Source organism: Drosophila navojoa, chromosome 5 (assembly GCF_054131105.1).
Source record: "Drosophila navojoa isolate 15081-1374.11 chromosome 5, UAZ_NAV_1.0, whole genome shotgun sequence".
In the NCBI taxonomy this organism is placed as follows: Eukaryota; Metazoa; Arthropoda; class Insecta; order Diptera; family Drosophilidae; genus Drosophila; species Drosophila navojoa.
The window spans coordinates 12,625,501-12,640,658 of record NC_142893.1 but is presented as its reverse complement, the minus strand read 5'-3'; the positions used below and the strand labels follow the sequence as shown (position 1 = coordinate 12,640,658).

General features: G+C 38.0%; 4 protein-coding genes across 8 annotated transcripts; 2 read left to right on the top strand and 2 right to left on the bottom strand.

Moving 5' to 3' along the window:
• Positions 1 to 597: 597 nt before the first annotated feature.
• 14-3-3zeta (tyrosine 3-monooxygenase/tryptophan 5-monooxygenase activation protein zeta) lies at positions 598 to 10,552 on the bottom strand. 5 transcript variants are annotated; one of them, XM_018105001.3, is made up of 7 exons: positions 10,421 to 10,552; positions 4,346 to 4,588; positions 4,163 to 4,276; positions 3,952 to 4,078; positions 2,695 to 2,818; positions 2,413 to 2,576; positions 598 to 1,378 (listed from the first exon to the last, which is right to left on the bottom strand). In XM_018105001.3, exons 2-7 carry the CDS (start codon positions 4,405 to 4,407, stop codon positions 1,223 to 1,225), a joined length of 747 nt encoding a protein of 248 aa, XP_017960490.1. In that variant the 5' UTR covers positions 4,408 to 4,588; positions 10,421 to 10,552; the 3' UTR covers positions 598 to 1,222. The 5 variants fall into 5 exon arrangements, with proteins under 5 accessions (XP_017960490.1, XP_017960491.1, XP_017960488.1 ...); XM_018105002.3 differs by lacking the exons at positions 2,413 to 2,576; positions 10,421 to 10,552 and adding exons at positions 2,001 to 2,164; positions 8,939 to 9,095; XM_018104999.3 differs by lacking the exon at positions 10,421 to 10,552 and adding an exon at positions 8,939 to 9,094.
• On the top strand, positions 10,531 to 11,614 carry RpLP0-like (ribosomal protein LP0-like). Its single transcript, XM_018104997.3, has 3 exons — positions 10,531 to 10,683; positions 10,751 to 10,998; positions 11,054 to 11,614. The coding sequence occupies exons 1-3, from the start codon at positions 10,656 to 10,658 to the stop codon at positions 11,540 to 11,542; spliced, it is 765 nt and encodes a 254-aa protein (XP_017960486.1). The 5' UTR covers positions 10,531 to 10,655; the 3' UTR covers positions 11,543 to 11,614.
• Sgf29 (SAGA-associated factor 29) lies at positions 11,553 to 12,831 on the bottom strand. Its single transcript, XM_018104995.3, has 4 exons — positions 12,674 to 12,831; positions 12,363 to 12,590; positions 11,915 to 12,302; positions 11,553 to 11,845 (listed from the first exon to the last, which is right to left on the bottom strand). Exons 1-4 carry the CDS (start codon positions 12,710 to 12,712, stop codon positions 11,631 to 11,633), a joined length of 870 nt encoding a protein of 289 aa, XP_017960484.1. The 5' UTR covers positions 12,713 to 12,831; the 3' UTR covers positions 11,553 to 11,630.
• A 209-nt stretch (positions 12,832 to 13,040) lies between these two features.
• Mvd (mevalonate diphosphate decarboxylase) lies at positions 13,041 to 14,973 on the top strand. Its single transcript, XM_018104994.3, has one exon. The coding sequence runs from the start codon at positions 13,156 to 13,158 to the stop codon at positions 14,326 to 14,328; it is 1,173 nt and encodes a 390-aa protein (XP_017960483.1). The 5' UTR covers positions 13,041 to 13,155; the 3' UTR covers positions 14,329 to 14,973.
• Positions 14,974 to 15,158: the final 185 nt, after the last annotated feature.

Genomic DNA, 15,158 nt, shown 5'->3' with positions numbered 1-15,158 from the left:
CTCTTCTCTTCTTTTTGATCGATAACGACATTGTAAATACAGCACTGTGTGTGTGTGGGAGACAGAGAAGGTAAATGAGGAAAAAGAGAACATAAATTGGTTGAAAATAAAAGTTTAGGTTTATGTTGTTTTTATTTGTTGTATTTTAGAAAAAAAGATAATTACAAATAATACATAATTTGTTTCTTTTGGTTCGTATAGGCTTCTTCTTTGACGACGAAAAATAGGTGGCATTATTTGTAATTACATTATTTATATTGTATAAACCAATTAGCCTTTGTTTATTATTGTTGTTTTTTATTAAGGAAAGCGGCGCAGCGCATTAAACAAAAATAAAAGACATTAATTTTCTTGTTGACTGTGTCTTGTGTTCTGTTTCTTGGTTGTTTGCTGTTTGTATGTTAATGTAAAACAGTATGATAATTATTTATTAAAACATAATCAAAATAAATAATAATATTTTAGGCATATGTATAGTGTACGCAGTTGGCCAAAACAGCGGAATAGTAATTAACTACACAAAACAAAATTCACATCTTTGCCATACAATACACTCTTCCTGTTCCTGTTCTTATTCTTGTTCTGGATAGCTGATAGATGTTTTTTTCCTTCATTTTTATATATTTATTTATATATATTTATATTTTGTATTTATAAGTTTTGACTCAGATAGTTCCATTTGTGAATATTTGCAAGAGCATTTTACTAACAAAGACAACTTGAACGGCATGTGAAGCAAATTAAGACATTTGATTTCATATTACATTTCCTTCTTCATAGACTTTTTAATCGACTTTACATTTATTGATTTGACGCGGCGAACGACAGTTGTTCGTCTGTATACAATATATAAACTGTCTATAAACCAGATTCATTTTTTCTTCTTGCCTCAAACAGTTGCATGACAATAGTCTTCTCACCTAAACTCATCTCAGCCTCTAAACTATCATCACACAGCCACGACCTGAATCATTATTCTGCTGAATTGTTAATGTTGTTGTGTTTTGTTGTTTTGTATAATATTGTTGTGTATTGTTTGTTTGTTTGTTTAGATTTGTGTCGATGCTGATGCTGATTTTGATGTTGCTTTTATTATTACATTACTGCTCTGCTGCTTTCGACTTCAAAGATTTCTTTTTATATTTCTTTTGTTTTGTTTGTTTTTGTTTGTATTACTGAATAATATTTGCATAGTCAAAAAGGAAACATTTTAGTTGTTTGGTTAGTTGTCACCGCCCTCCTGTGGCTCGTCGCCATCACCCTGGGTATCGGAGGTCCAAAGAGTCAGGTTATCCCTCAACAATTGCATGATGAGTGTTGAGTCTTTGTATGAGTCCTCGTTGAGTGTGTCCAGCTCGGCTATCGCGTCATCGAACGCCTATATTGTGATGTAATAAGAATATATATATAGTAAGTATTCGATCAAATATAATTGCAACAATAACAATGCAAAAGGCCGGCAAGGTAAATATGCAAGTACAAGTTCTTGTTCAGGTGCAAAACGAAAGCATTTCAGTTCCATAAAGAATATGTTTTAGTATTTGGATTTATACCTTTGTTTTTGTTTCATTCAGCAACTAAGCAAAATAAACAAAAATCATAAATTCATCTAGCAAAAAAAAGAACTATTAAACTAATATACGATATTGAACTCTGTGACCTAACGGTTAATGCACTTTCTCTAAGAATCATTAATAATTTCACCAGCAAGATACGGACTGCATTATAAAGGGTTAAAAGCCATACATGTAACGGGGTACATAAGCCAGGCTTTCATCAATGAATTAATTAAGCCAATTTGGAATTTATGTAACATGCGATGACCGTAGGCGTATGCTTATATCGTACGTTCCACGGACTTGTGTAGGCGTATGGACTGTATGTGTGTCTGTCTGTATCTGTATTTGTATTTGTATTAGTTAGTTAGTTAGCCACATAACAATATTTAAATAATTAATATGAAACAAAGAAAACAAGATTTGTGTAGAAAGAGATTGAACCTGTTTAGCTAAATGACAAGCCCTCGCTGGTGAATTAATAATTTCGTAATAGAAGACGGAAAAGTTGAGTGCAAGACCTAATCTGATTGGATGTGTTGGCTGCATTTTAGTTTTTGCAATATCGAATGCCTCTTGATAAGCTTTTTTCGAGTCCTCAACGACGTCTTAAATTATGTACGTTAATATGGGGTACCAAAATAAATGAAACAAAAAGAAAAAAAGAACCAAAGTTCACAATTAGTTTTCAATATGATATAGATACTGAATAATGAACATCAACTTAAATGTAGAACTAAAAACTAAAGTTTTTTTTTATGATTTGAAATGGATTTCGTTGCACTTGTTGCTTGTTGCTCGCTTGCCAGACATTTTGTTGTTTACTGCCTTTTTTTTCAAATTTGTTTTTATTAACCTGTTTAGCCAATTGGCAAGCCTTATCTGGAGAATTCAAAATCTCATAATAGAAGACTGAGAAGTTAAGTGCAAGACCCAAGCGGATGGGATGTGTTGGCTGCATTTTGCCCTTGCTAATGTCAAATGCATCCTGGTAAGCGGTTTGGGAATCGTCAACAACGGCTGCATCATCACACAAAGAGATAGAGTTTACATTTACGTTCTTTTTTACATTTTTGTTTTATAATTTAAATAGATCTATATTCAAAGAGCTTATAGCTTATGGAATTTAGATACTTACTGTTGCGTGCGTCTCCTGTGGCGACCTCAGCTAAATACCTGTAATAATCTCCCTTCATCTTCAAGTAGAAAACCTTGCTCTCTGGATTGCTGGCTTTTGGAATAAGGTATTTGTCCAGAAGTCCCTGTTGATTAAACACAGAACAAGATGTCAAAATGTAAATAAGAGATCAAAACAGAGACTTGTGTTTATAAATAAACATTCCTAATTGCTACGCGCACACAATAAGCCGTTATTAAACCAATATTATGCGAGCAAAAGCTGCTCGGCTAATATACTATTACGCTGCCCAACTTGAAATAGCTACACGCGTATACATATATGTATATATGTATATGTATGTATGTCTCTGCTGTAGATGTATATATATGCCAATTTTACAGCCGACTGAGGCACTTCAAAGTATTATCGATTTTCTGTCACCAAAGAAAGAAAAGCTAACAGCCAGTCGCCTCAGCCGCCCAGCCCCGCAGTCCCAACCCCCAGCGAGAACTGTTTTTCTATATAACATATACACTGGCTACATATGTAGGTTGTAGCTTTTAATTTATTTTTAAGCCCAGTGGGTCTGCTGACTAAAGGTAGTTTACTTAATAGGTCAACAGTGTGTCAAATGAGCACTGCTTTAAGATATATGGCTGGCTGTGCAGTTCAATAGAAAACTCTAATTAAATTGACATTAATCAAGACAAGCTGGGCCATGGTTGGTTACTGTTGCTATCTAATCTGTATGTTTATATATAAATATATAAATATATAAATATATATGTATGTACGTTGCATGACTGTCTGTGTAAGAGAGTGGGTTGCTGTGTGCAGCAGCAGCAACATGTCTGGAAAATTTCTTTTTTAAAAATAGATTTATTGATTGTAATACAATTTGCTGCACACCCACACCCACGCCCACATACACATACACAAACATAGAAGCCTGTACTGTGAGCCCTCCGTTAAGGCGATTGTAATTTCAAACTAACGCAGCAATTGGTTTATATAGATGCATGTTAGAGTTATATTTTTACATAAAAATAAGAAGAAAGCTCGGATGCCCAGCCACTCTGACATACACCTACCACCGCCCCACTCGCATTTGGGAGCAGGACTTGCGCAGTGAACAAGGAGAACTCATCATAATTTGCTTACTCTATGGTGGGTTTTGGGAGGGGGCGGATTGCGGGACTCTGACAATATTCATGGTCATGGGCAGATGATGGGAGAGTACAGTGGAATGGAGTAGAGCTGAGCAGCTGTACATACCAGAACTTCATAGCAAATTTCTCTAAGCTCCTTCTCCACACGCTCTCTGTACTCGCGGGCGAGCTGTTGTTTTCTGGCGGATGCTTCGGTTTTTTGCTCAATGGAGGAAATAACACGCCACGATGACCTGTTGTTGTATAAATGTATGCACAGAAAAAGAAATGTACATAAGTATATGTAGAAACTCTATTTTTCCCCATTTGCAATTTACCTGCGCGCTCCAACCACATTTTTGTAGGCAACGGAGAGCAGATTTCTTTCCTCATTTGATAGCTCGACGCCCGTCTCTGTGACTGATTTCATGGCCTGGGCCATGTCATCGTAGCTACATACAAAAGTAAATCAAATTAATTATGTATCCCTTTGATCTGTGCGAATAAATTTATACACTTACCGTTCTGATTGCTCGGCCAATTTTGCCTTTTGGACCAGTTCTTCCTTATCGACTGTCGACATGTTTGTGGTTTTTTTTAGTTACTTGACCAAACTAAGAATATGAATAATTTGTATATGTATGTTCGTGTGTGTGTATTGGCCCACGCACGATCTCTGTTGCAATTGATAGACAGCAGAAAAATTAATTAAAGTAGGAGGAATCCACAGCTCAAAGCGTCGCTCACAATGTGTGAATGGTTATCTGCAATGGAAAGAAGGAACAAAATAAAGATATAAATATCTATATATATATATATATATTAATTGATTGTCACTGTAGTGCAATTGAATTTCCCACGCGGCACATTCACTTTATTAATTGGCAACCTGTTCAAACAGCCAACAGACAAAAGCGTCTTTACTGTATGTATGTATATATACAAGTACACTTTCTTATATTGTGAGGCACCACCCACATCTAATTGAAAGCTACGATTAATTCATTTATTTCTCTCGCCAACTTTCGACACGAATATCCTTTAATTAACACCCACACTCACACACACACACATACAGCTGCAAACCCGAATAATTATCTGTCGTGCCGCTGTTGCTGTGTGTTGCTCTTTCGACCAGGCCCGAAACTCGACTAAAACGAGAACTTGTCTCTGTCTCTGGCTAAAAACGTTGAGCTGAGGTGCGAAGGAGCAAGGATTGCCGCCGGTAGCAGAGCTCGTCGCATGCGAATAGCAGCTGCGCGTTGCAAACTTCGGCTGATATTGAGATATGCTGGCGGTGTCAATGGGCGGGCAACAGGATATTAAAGGACATTGTATCGTGCTCATCAATATATACATATACATATATACATGAGACATTCAAAACTGGTTTTGCAACATGTATACATACATATATACATTTATGTATATGTAACTGTATTATAACGAATTCAATTTGCAATTAGCAGCAAACGAGTCGAGTTTTAGCATCTCTGCTTCACATGCTGCAATTAGCATTAATACAGAACTGAATCATCGAGTAGCTCGCCATATCAGTATTTCATTTCATTTCATCGACTTTGAATATAAAGTGTTGGGAAAATAAAGTACAGGGTCGAGCAGTTACTTAAACTCGCAATGATGATAACTAATAATAAAATAAAACAAAAGGTTTGCCTCGTCTTAATGTCAATAAATTGCGTTTTATGTTAAACAGCTGTGAGTCAGTCACTTCACATGCTAACATTTAACTTCTATCATATATATACATATGTATGTATGTAACTACGTATATGCACATGCTCTCTACAAAGCATATTACAATGCAAACGGGGGTAACCTGTTGCCTTTTAGCCAACGGCTGAGTGCTTCCCTCGACAACATGACTGAATTTGCAGGTATTACATAAATATTGATTGATTATTATTTATAAATAAACGCAAGGTGAGGCTGATTGATACATTTTCCATTATCCTTGGGGACAAACATAGAAACATAATAATAACGACAAAATTATTATCCCCCAAGGCAGCCTTGTTAGTCCGTTGCGCATAAGGACCCATTGCCCGTTATAATGTGCTTTTGACAGGTAACAAAGAAGATGGGTGAGTGTGCGTGTGGTATTTGAGTTTTGCTTGCGTGTGGGCGTGCTCCAAATTATGTTTGCACATTGTTAATACAAATTTGTGCTTGTGATTTACTCTGCTGCTTGCCAATGCTATAAGACATGACATTCGACTTCTTTGGGGCGCCCCAACTAACAGATGCACATTGGATACGTGAAAAATAGACATGGGAATGGGAATGGAAATGTTAAAAAAGCTGAAAAAAAAATCAACAGCAGCAACAACCGACACGACAAGCGAATGGAATGAACGAAACAAAAAACAACAATGAAAAATAAACCAACATACATGCACAGAGAGAAAAGTTATAAATAAACTATGAATAAAATTGAAAATGAAATAAAAGAGAGAAATCTGTGGCTTGGGTGTGTGAGTCTGCAAGAGCGTGTATGTGTGTGTGTGTGTGTGTGTGTGCTAGTGTGTATATATGTATCTTTGTAGTACGTGAGTAAGCATATGTATAAATATGTACTAACGTATTACTTGTGTGTATTCAGATGTCAAAGATGAATGCACAATAACCCCAAATGCAGAATGGTAACAAAACTTGGGCGAAAATGGTAAAAATGTTGAGTTAAGGTGATCATAAGGAATATATATGTATAAATATATGTACGTTTGTATGCTAAATATATATGCATAGTCACAATGACCCAACCACCCACTTGTTATCTATGTACATTTCTAAACGATCGCATCCGACCGTCAAATTGTAAAAACATTGAACCTTAGTCTGCACACAAGTGCAAGTAAATCCTCATAGAAACACACACACACATACAGATGATAGATGCTTGTAAGAATAGCAACTTTTGTGCGTTGCTCGTTTTTAGGTCAATTGCCATGTTTTCGTACAGTTATTGACAAAAAAAAAAAATAAATAAAAGAGATGAAAACACTAACGAAACAGAGCGCAACGGCGGAGTATTGAGTATAATTTTAATTTCTAAATTCCAACCAACTTTATTTGTGTATGCATGTATACACATGTATACGCACAGATATATGGGTGCGCATTTATAGCTACAATCAAATCAACCACTCCCTCCCGTTCCAATGGTGGAGCCAACAAAATCAGCTCTTAGCAATGAAGCGAATTGTATGCGTCATGGACTGCGTCATTTTTTGGGCATGCCTCACAATGAGGAAGTAGTGCGACTGCAAGTCTCAGCCACAAACTATTTTTCTTTATAGAGAAGTATGTGTATGCACACATGCATTCTTTCGCTTTTATGTGTAATTGTATATGTATGTATGTGGCATAAAAAAGAAAAAGAAGAAGAACCAGCTAATAGTTAGCGAAATGTCAGTGCGACAACGGCGACGGCATTGGCTTCGGTCACTGGTACAGATGGAAGATAACGGCGAATAAATTTGAAACCGTTTGTTAAGTTCTGCGATGACGGCAACTTTGACTGTTGCAAACGGCGCTATCCCATGCGAATACAGGCATGTGTATGTGTGTGCATGATACATGGTCGGTGCGAGCGTGTGAGTGTGCGAGAGTATTGAAAATACACCACACCGGGCGGCAAACTGTAAATTCACCACACCGGCCCCATGAGGTCGCAACGACAGAGATTCGGCTACACGGCATTACGGCTACATGCGCAGTACAGAGGGAAAAAATACGACTATAGAGAAATGCAGATAAGCAGAAAATTCCAATACACAGGGTTTTGAAAACTAGACATGAGTAATGGGAGCTTTCAATAGTTTTATTACAGCCCTGTCTCATTCACTTTTCTTCAATGTGATGTACAATTGAATGGTCTAAAAAGCAACAAATCAAATTACATACATATGTATGTATGTAAATGTATGTACATCATCCAATGAATTTACGCATACATACATACGTCTATGAGCGTACATCAGCTAACAAGAAACAAGTGTGTGGGCCTCACACTGAGGGGGAGGGTTGCGAAGAGCACGCAACAAAAAGTATAAAAATAATCCCACCGGAGAGCGAGAGAGCAACACAAAGAGAACATACACTTCCAAACGGCCAAAGGCAGCAGCGATAGCGAGAACAGTGCGGTATAAATGAACACGTAACCGCGTGTGTCGTCCACTTACATACACACAGATATATACATATATGTATGTACATTCATACTATTTGGATATACATATATTTATAAGTAATATATTTTTATATCTGTAGAAACATATATACATATGTGCATATGTATATGCATGTGGTGAATTTTTAAAGTCCAATAAAAATCCAGTTAACGTACGTGCATTTGTGCACAACTCTGTGAAAAATAGCCCAAATGAATTAATTTTACAAAATTTAGAAATTCATTTTTTTTACAAATCGAATACCGCCGCAGCACACTTTTAAATGTGCATATGCGTAATACATTCGGACTGGCTTACATATTCACACACACATGCACACAATCGTTCGCTCCGACGTTCGTATGCAAGTATTTTAGCTATTGACGACTAAAACGCCTAGCGACCAGAACACACTTAAGCACCACAATTCGCCTTCGCATTAGCCAAGTCAGTTGTTGCCACGGCCGCCAACAATCAACCAAAAGCACTGAAAATATACGAAGCTACGAAGCAAACGAATCTCACGTCTACATATACATATATATGTACAAATATACATATATACACACACACAGAGAGACACACTAATACAAAATATACCAATACTAATGCACAGCAGGCATTTGTACATACACATGTACGTAGTTTTGCACAAATTCACAGTTCTGAATATTTTCGTCTTTTTGCGTAGTATTTTTATCGATCGTTCCATAGAAGCATGTAGAAAATTTTTTTTCATACATACATGCGGCGTTTGCACATGTCTCGGCGAATTGAAAAATGTATTCTAATGCATAAATGACCGAAATGCACATGTTTATTGCCTTAACTCGCTTATGGTTTTATAATTAATATATACATATGTGGGTACATATATGTACATATTTCGCCCCATATTACTAATGCAAATTGGTTGGTTACCTTACATTCGATTCACTCGAAACGACAACGACGACTACCAACGAACGGCGAACGACTAAAAGTGATGGCAAATGTTGCACACAGTAAGCGCTGTATCTGTGTATACGCCTATTTGGTATACATGCATGTGTTGGTAGATTTCACACACTCATAAACGCATACATAGGCGGCAGCGCATGCCGCTACAGCAATTGAGAGAGCGCAGAGGAAAAAGAGAGAAAGAGAACAAAGAGAATAGTAGGTAAAAATAAGTGTTGCCAAACTGGCTACAAAAAACTGAGTTGCCAGGTGTAAAACAAGTGAACTGGATTCGTTGAGTTTTAAATGACCTGTTGTCATGCCTAATCCATAAATTCGAATTCAAAGAAGCCTGCTGATTAACTTTGGTTATTACAGCTAAGCAAATTAGTTCTTAATTATACACATGACGCATTGCAGCTTTTTCGTTAAGTGCAATAAGCATAAACAAATTTGTTGGCCATTACAAGCTGCAGTTTTGTACATTGTATGACGCATGCCACAATAATGTTGGGGAGGAGCTTGACCAGCGAATGCTGCTACTGCTGCTGCCGCTACTGTTGCTGTCGTCAATTGTGCGCAATTGTCGTTTAATTGAGTAATTTGAATGAGACGAACGTCCGTATGTTAAATTTTTAAATTCGAGTGTTACGCGAGTTGTATTTGCGGCCTTGTACGTGTCTCTTTGTGCGTTGTAAAATTGACCAGCAATACTAACTATTCTAAAAAATCTAATTAAAATGAAAATCCATTGTACGTTGCGCCTTTGATTAAGCCCTTGAATTGCGCTTAACGCACAAACCTATTTTTGTACCTGTTAAAACCTTCTAGCGCTTATCTCTGCCACACTGATTAAATTTATTTTTTCAACTTCACGGGCTGTGACGACGCCTTATCAGCAATTATGTGCTTTTGATAAGCTTCAGTAAATTATTGCCTTAATTCTAATGTTGATTTTCATTGAATTGCGCTAAGTATATCCGAGTCGAGGCAGACACCGCACTACCAACAAACGCTTTTTGAAATTTAACTGATTAAAAAAAATTCGTGTTGTTGGCAATGCTGCGTCGCTTGACTCGTCTATTCACAAAATTACGTCATCAGCGTCCTACTTGAAGCAGTAACTTTATCCAGACGCATTTACAAATGTATTTTCTTCGATCTTACAAAGTTAATATCTGATATGGGGGTTCTTATATTTTTTACAATATGTAAAATTTTGAATCAATTCATTTAGCGTATTAAATCGATACATGTGAAAAATGCGGTCTCTCAATCTCTCGCCGACAACATGGCGCTCCAAGTAACACAATTGTGTTAAGTCGAAATATGTTACTCACTGCGCCCTTAAAACAAACATAAGTTTAGAATTTTTAGAGATAACACAATAACACAGTTTAACACAATTTTTAAAATTAATTATATTTTCTAAGAATTTTTAATAAAATTACTACGTAAACACACCTTTCGTCGGCTATTGCTGCAGTGTGACCGGGCTATACAAACGTAATAAAATTAGTTTACCACTAGTGTGGCTGAATTTTATTATTTAGACACGTTGGCAGCTCCATAATAAACGATATAAGGAGAATCGATATAACATTCACCGATACAGCATTCATCGTAGCGGTCGCACGTGTTTACTTCGGTGTTTAAACTTGGAGAGGACTGAAGCCGAAATATACATATATAAGTCAAAATGCCGCGCTCCAAACGTGATAAGAAAGGTAAGGGTTACATCTGGTATTCCCGACAGAATGTGATACATTAATTTTCTATTGATTTTACTTGCAGTTTCCTTGACCAAAACCGATCGCAAGGGTCTCGCATGGAAGCAACGCATCATCGACGACATCCGATTTTGTGTGGAGAAGTATCCAAATATATTTGTGTTCCAGGTGCAGAATATGCGCAACAATTTGCTGAAGGATCTACGGCAAGAATGGAAACAAAATTCCCGTTTCATTTTTGGCAAAAACCGCATAATGCAAATCGGATTGGGTCGCACAAAGGCCGAGGAAGTTGAGAAAGGAATACATAAGGTACAATATTTTATACGGATTACAAAATAAATGCTTTAATAAACATCTCTTGCAGCTTTCAAAACGCCTGACTGGTCAGGTTGGTCTGTTATTCACAGAGAAGAGCAAAGAAGACGTATTAAAGTGGGCAGAGAAATATTGGGCTGTGGAATATGCTCGCAGCGGATTCACGGCAACGGAGACCGTGACCCTGCCAGCTGGACCTCTGGAGGAGTTTGCGCACTCAATGGAGCCTCATTTGCGATCACTGGGTTTGCCCACTAAACTGGAGAAGGGCATTGTGACTATATACAGCGATTATACGGTTTGTGAAAAGGGCAAAGTGCTGACTCCGGAGCAAGCGCGAATCCTAAAACTGCTGGGCAAGCCCATGGCCAAGTTTCGCTTGACCATGAAGTGTTCATGGACTAAGGCTGACGGCTTCCAATTGCACGTTAAAGATGATGAGCAGGACCAGAATAAAGAAACAGATACCCCAATGGAAGAGGATGAGGATGAAGAGGAGGATGACGATAATGCAGATGATGATATTGATGAAGAGTAAATAGCTAAGATTTCAATTAGAAATTAAGTTTTATGAATATGTATATAATAATTATATATATAGCTATTACAATTCCATTGTTCCTTACTTAGGCGGATGAGAGATTGCCGCTGCCGCTGCCCGCGCTCTTCTTGGTGGTGCGATAAGCAATTACATAGCGCTGCGCCACAGGCAACGGCTCTGCGTAGCCATTCAAATAAGATGAGTCCTCGAAAAGCACTTCGTAATCTTCCGTTGCAGTTTGCGGCAGACGATGCACAATGGCCTTGTAGAAGCATGTTGTTTGAGGATACAGAGCCATGACTAGAGATTTGAAGATGGATTATTTGGCATTAGTTAAAGTTTTTTAAAGGGAATCGTGCGACTACGCACCGACGGTATCCTTGGGAAAAAGCGCATGCCCGTCTGTCTCTGGATTGGCACGCATTAATGGCAATGGAATAACTTTGCGTTTGCTCAGCACATGTCGATCTTTCTGCTCTTCGTCTATGTCAATGACATCGTATTTGTTTTGACGGTGTAGAAACTGCACCACCTCAGCCAGGATCCAGTTCTCCTCTTCGTCGATGCCCTTGGCCAGCGCAGCCACATTGTCACCCACCTTGGCCACATAGTTGCTCTCCGCAGGTATTGCTCCACACAAAGGCGGTGCGCGCTCGCCCGGCTTGCCAACAAACAGAGGCAATGTCTGAGCTGAGAGCTGCACCATTTTCATGAGAGCACCTCGACGAATTGCTTCCTTGTTGCCGGCATTGCGAGCCTGTGAATATGTAAATGTATTAAAATTGTGTATTATATATTTTTCTAGCTATTCCTTTACCTGAATTCGTCGTTCATTTCGTATATTTCGTATTTCATGTATTTTGGCGAGGGCCGCTCGAATTGTTGCCTCCTCTTGATTTGCCTCTGCAATTTTTGACTGCAGCAGCGTCTTTAATTTCGGATTTGGATTTTGCTGTGCACGCACAAGGCTGGCTATGGAATTTTCTGCACGGCGTCTTTCACTATCCACTTTGTGAATAAGTTGTTGGATGTCTTTCAGGCGATCCTATGAATAAAACAATATATGTATATATAGATGAATTTAGTGCTTTCAGGATGTGATAAACAGTTTATGTTCTAATTACTAACCTGTATTTGTTGTGCAGCACTCTCTGCAGTAAGTGGCATTTTAATTATTTCTCTGTTTTATTATTTGTTTATATTATTTCTATACCTACACCAAGTAATGCATTTTTTGTTTTGAGTATGCTAGAATGACAGGTCAGCCCTTTTGTTGGTATTTTCATGTATGAAGATATATACAAATATACTAAATAATGCAGAAAACAGTAAAAGAAATAATACATTTCTATATAAATTCGGCTCGGTCGCTACTTATAATTAATTGTAGATACTTGTTTTAATATAGCGAACAAATAAAAGAGATAACTTAACTAGCAAAATACCAGATTTATATTAATATACCGAAAATAGATAATTAAAATGCCATCGACTTTTCGATAAGTGGATAAGACTTTTATCGGTTGACTACCGCACTTTACGGTGAAAGCTGGGGAAAGTCATTTTCAAACTTAATGTAAGAATATTATTTACAATAGTGTTAAAGCATAATGTTTACGGCAACGTGTGTCGCTCCTGTTAATATGGCCCTAGTTAAATACTGGGGCAAACGAAACGAGGAACTAATACTACCAATCAATGACTCCGTCAGCATGACTTTAGATGCTAACGAGATGTGTGCGAAAACCACAATTAGCGCATCGGAGAGCTTTAAACAAAATCGAATGTGGTTGAATGGCGATGTAGTGCCATTCGAGGAGAATGCCCGACTGATGCGTTGCGTGGAAGGCATACATCGTCTAGCCCTGGCCAATGGTGCCCACAAATTCCCATTGTCGTGGAAGGTGCACATTGCATCGTACAATAATTTCCCCACTGCCGCTGGTCTGGCATCGAGTGCCGCGGGCTATGCGTGTCTCGTCTATACGCTGGCACGTCTTTACGATTTGCCCCTGAACGAGGAGCTAACTACAATCGCTCGCCAGGGCAGCGGCTCGGCGTGTCGCAGTTTATACGGCGGCTTCGTGCACTGGCAACGCGGCTCATCCGCTGACGGCAGCGACTCAATTGCCGTGCAGCTGGCGCCCGCCGAGCACTGGCCCAATATGCATATGCTGATCCTAGTCGTGAACGATGCACGGAAGAAGACCGGCTCGACTAAAGGCATGCAACTGGGCGTTCAGACATCCGCATTGATACAGCATCGTGCCAAAGAGGTTGTGCCCCAGCGTGTCAAGGATCTGGTAGCGGCAATTGATGCACGTGACTTTGAGTCTTTCGCCGAGATCACCATGAAGGAGTCGAATCAATTGCATGCCATCTGCCTGGACACCTATCCGCCGTGTGTCTACATGAACGATGTGTCGCATGCAATCGCGAATTTCGTGCATGATTATAATGAGACAGTGGGCTCCGTGCAAGCTGCATACACCTTCGATGCGGGCCCAAATGCCTGCCTTTATGTGCTGGCCGAGAACGTGCCGCGTCTGTTGGCTGCCATTCAACTGGCTTTTCCCAATGATGCTTCGCAAAGCGTTGAGTATCTCAAAGGGATACCAGTGCCGCCAGTTGAGGTGAAAAACGGTCTTCGGGATGTCTCCATTGGGCATGTGAATGCCAAGAATATGCTCAAATATATAATCCATACGAAAATAGGCGAAGGTCCTAAGCAGCTAAGTGACGAGAAGAGCCTGCTAATCGATGGCTATCCGCTGACCAAATAGTCTAGGCTTTATCGGCTCCATAAATCTCAAGATTCCGGGCACAAATTAGTTAATTTAATTAAATGTGTTAATATCTAGACGAATTCTAGCTAGGTCTCGGGGAACTTTTCAGGTAACTGAAGATATACAGCACTTATTTATCTTTCTATCATTGTTTTTATTGTTGGTTTTTTATATAAATTTATTCATTATTGTTTCATTTATAAATATTATACTTTTTTCTTTAGCTCAACTTTTTGTTTGAAGATGCATAATTTAGATACACTTATTTGCTTATTTATCTAAATTGTATGATTTCTTTTCTTTAAAAATACTTTGCATAAATAAATAAACATTGCTTCACTGTGCATGCAAATTAGAGATGGGAGCGTGATTAACTCCTCTATGTGCCTTAAAACAGTCTCGAATAGAAACGTGACAAAGAAAGAAAACAAAACAATAACAAATGGCAAAAGGTGACAATAAACGTCTTTCGAATTTTAAGCAAACTAAACATAGAAACAAATAACAAAGACATACAAATCACAATTAGAATTTTGTATGCTAGGCCAAATGTAATCAAACTAGAGTTTATACAAGGAATTCATAACAAAATATATTTATATGTAAAAATATGAAAATAAATGTTTTTTATTATAAAACTGAGTTAAAAAAGTTCATTTTATTCTATGCTGAGCACCGACTTCCGATTGCCTGCTAAAAAACCATAAATCTATCAGAGTGAATACCCGAAGTTTATAATCAATAAAAACATTCCACAGATTTCAGTTAATTTAGAGAGTATATATATATATATAAATATATATATGTATGTATATTTATTTTTTTCT